Below are 1,214 nucleotides of genomic sequence, written 5' to 3'. Positions count from 1 at the left end.
TTTTTTTTAAGCGGAGCCGGTGATAAAAATAAAAGTTTGATAAAGTATTGTCAATAAACTATAGTTTAAGTAAAGTAAAAAATGAAAGTGCACCACAGATAAATAAATAATTAGGGTGATAAAATAAAAAAATATAACGATAATCCAGTTACTAATTTAGATCCGCGATTACCCCCTATTTTTTCAAATGTCTTAAGACTTGTTACCGTACATGAGGGATTAGCTCATCCGCCTATAACCTTTCGATTATGGCTTGGTATCTTAAGTTCTAGGGCTTTCCCGGAATTTGGCAATTTGCCCCGAATACACGATGTAAGTATTTTTGGTGATGATTTTCCGTATCATCCGTCAGGGCTTCAGAAGTGGAATGGTGCAGCGGAAACTTTAAATAAAAATCCTACAGCTATAAATAATAAACTTATGTGTATATAATATGATTTATATCAATAAAGTAATCCCGTAATGTTTTCTTTACTTACATCAGATATGCTAGTTATTATATACAAGCTGTCTAAGTTTGTTGTACCAGAATTTGCATAAAGTAAAGCTGTTCCTAATAGTATAAAACATGATGATAGTCCCCCTAGTAAAAAATACATAAGACCACCCGATGTAGCGGGTTCTGAATCTCTGTAGATAGTTGATAATAAATACAGTCCATAACTTTGTAATTCTATAGATAGAAATATGGAGACTAAATCACTAGTAGAAATTAGGAAAACACTACCTGTAACAATAAATAAGATAATTAATGAGTATTCTATAATTTTAAACTGCTCTCCCATTTTATTTAAAAGTAAGGTTCCGTAATAGATTAGTTTTGAAAATAAAAATCTACCCGGGCTGCTAAATTCTTTTAATCAAACCTTTCTAGGGTAAAATGAAGTTAATAATAAGATAACGCTAGTTATTAAAAAGATAAAAAGGTGGAAAAAATTAGTAGTAGCTGTCGTATGGAATAATCCACCGAATATACCTACACCTTTTGCCAAGAATAAAAAATATAAATTATCATAAGCAATAAAAGCTGATATAAGTAATATAGTAATCGTTGCTCTTGAATAAAGTATAGATTTGTCCCGTCTTGATGTAATTGCATTAGATAAAAGTAATAAAATTAATGAGTTGAATAGCATAATCAGAATAGAGAGATTCGAACTCCCCTTTTACACATCTTTTTTATTGAATAAAAGATAGTAAAAATTACCCCTTAA

The 1,214-nt window shown here is 30.0% G+C and overlaps 1 protein-coding gene across 1 annotated transcript; it reads right to left on the bottom strand.

The window, feature by feature from the left end:
- Positions 1–443: 443 nt before the first annotated feature.
- COCCADRAFT_113896 (uncharacterized protein) lies at positions 444–1,136 on the bottom strand (the record flags this gene model as incomplete). The annotated part of the gene is given in 3 exon segments (XM_007720902.1): positions 444–853; positions 867–870; positions 903–1,136. 3 exon segments carry the CDS (start codon positions 1,134–1,136, stop codon positions 444–446), a joined length of 648 nt encoding a protein of 215 aa, XP_007719092.1.
- Positions 1,137–1,214: the final 78 nt, after the last annotated feature.

The sequence above is a fragment of the Bipolaris zeicola genome, assembly GCF_000523435.1.
Source record: "Bipolaris zeicola 26-R-13 unplaced genomic scaffold scaffold_801, whole genome shotgun sequence".
Classification (NCBI taxonomy): Eukaryota; Fungi; Ascomycota; class Dothideomycetes; order Pleosporales; family Pleosporaceae; genus Bipolaris; species Bipolaris zeicola.
Note: the sequence above shows the minus strand (reverse complement) of the source record. Positions and strands in the feature narration are given on the sequence as shown.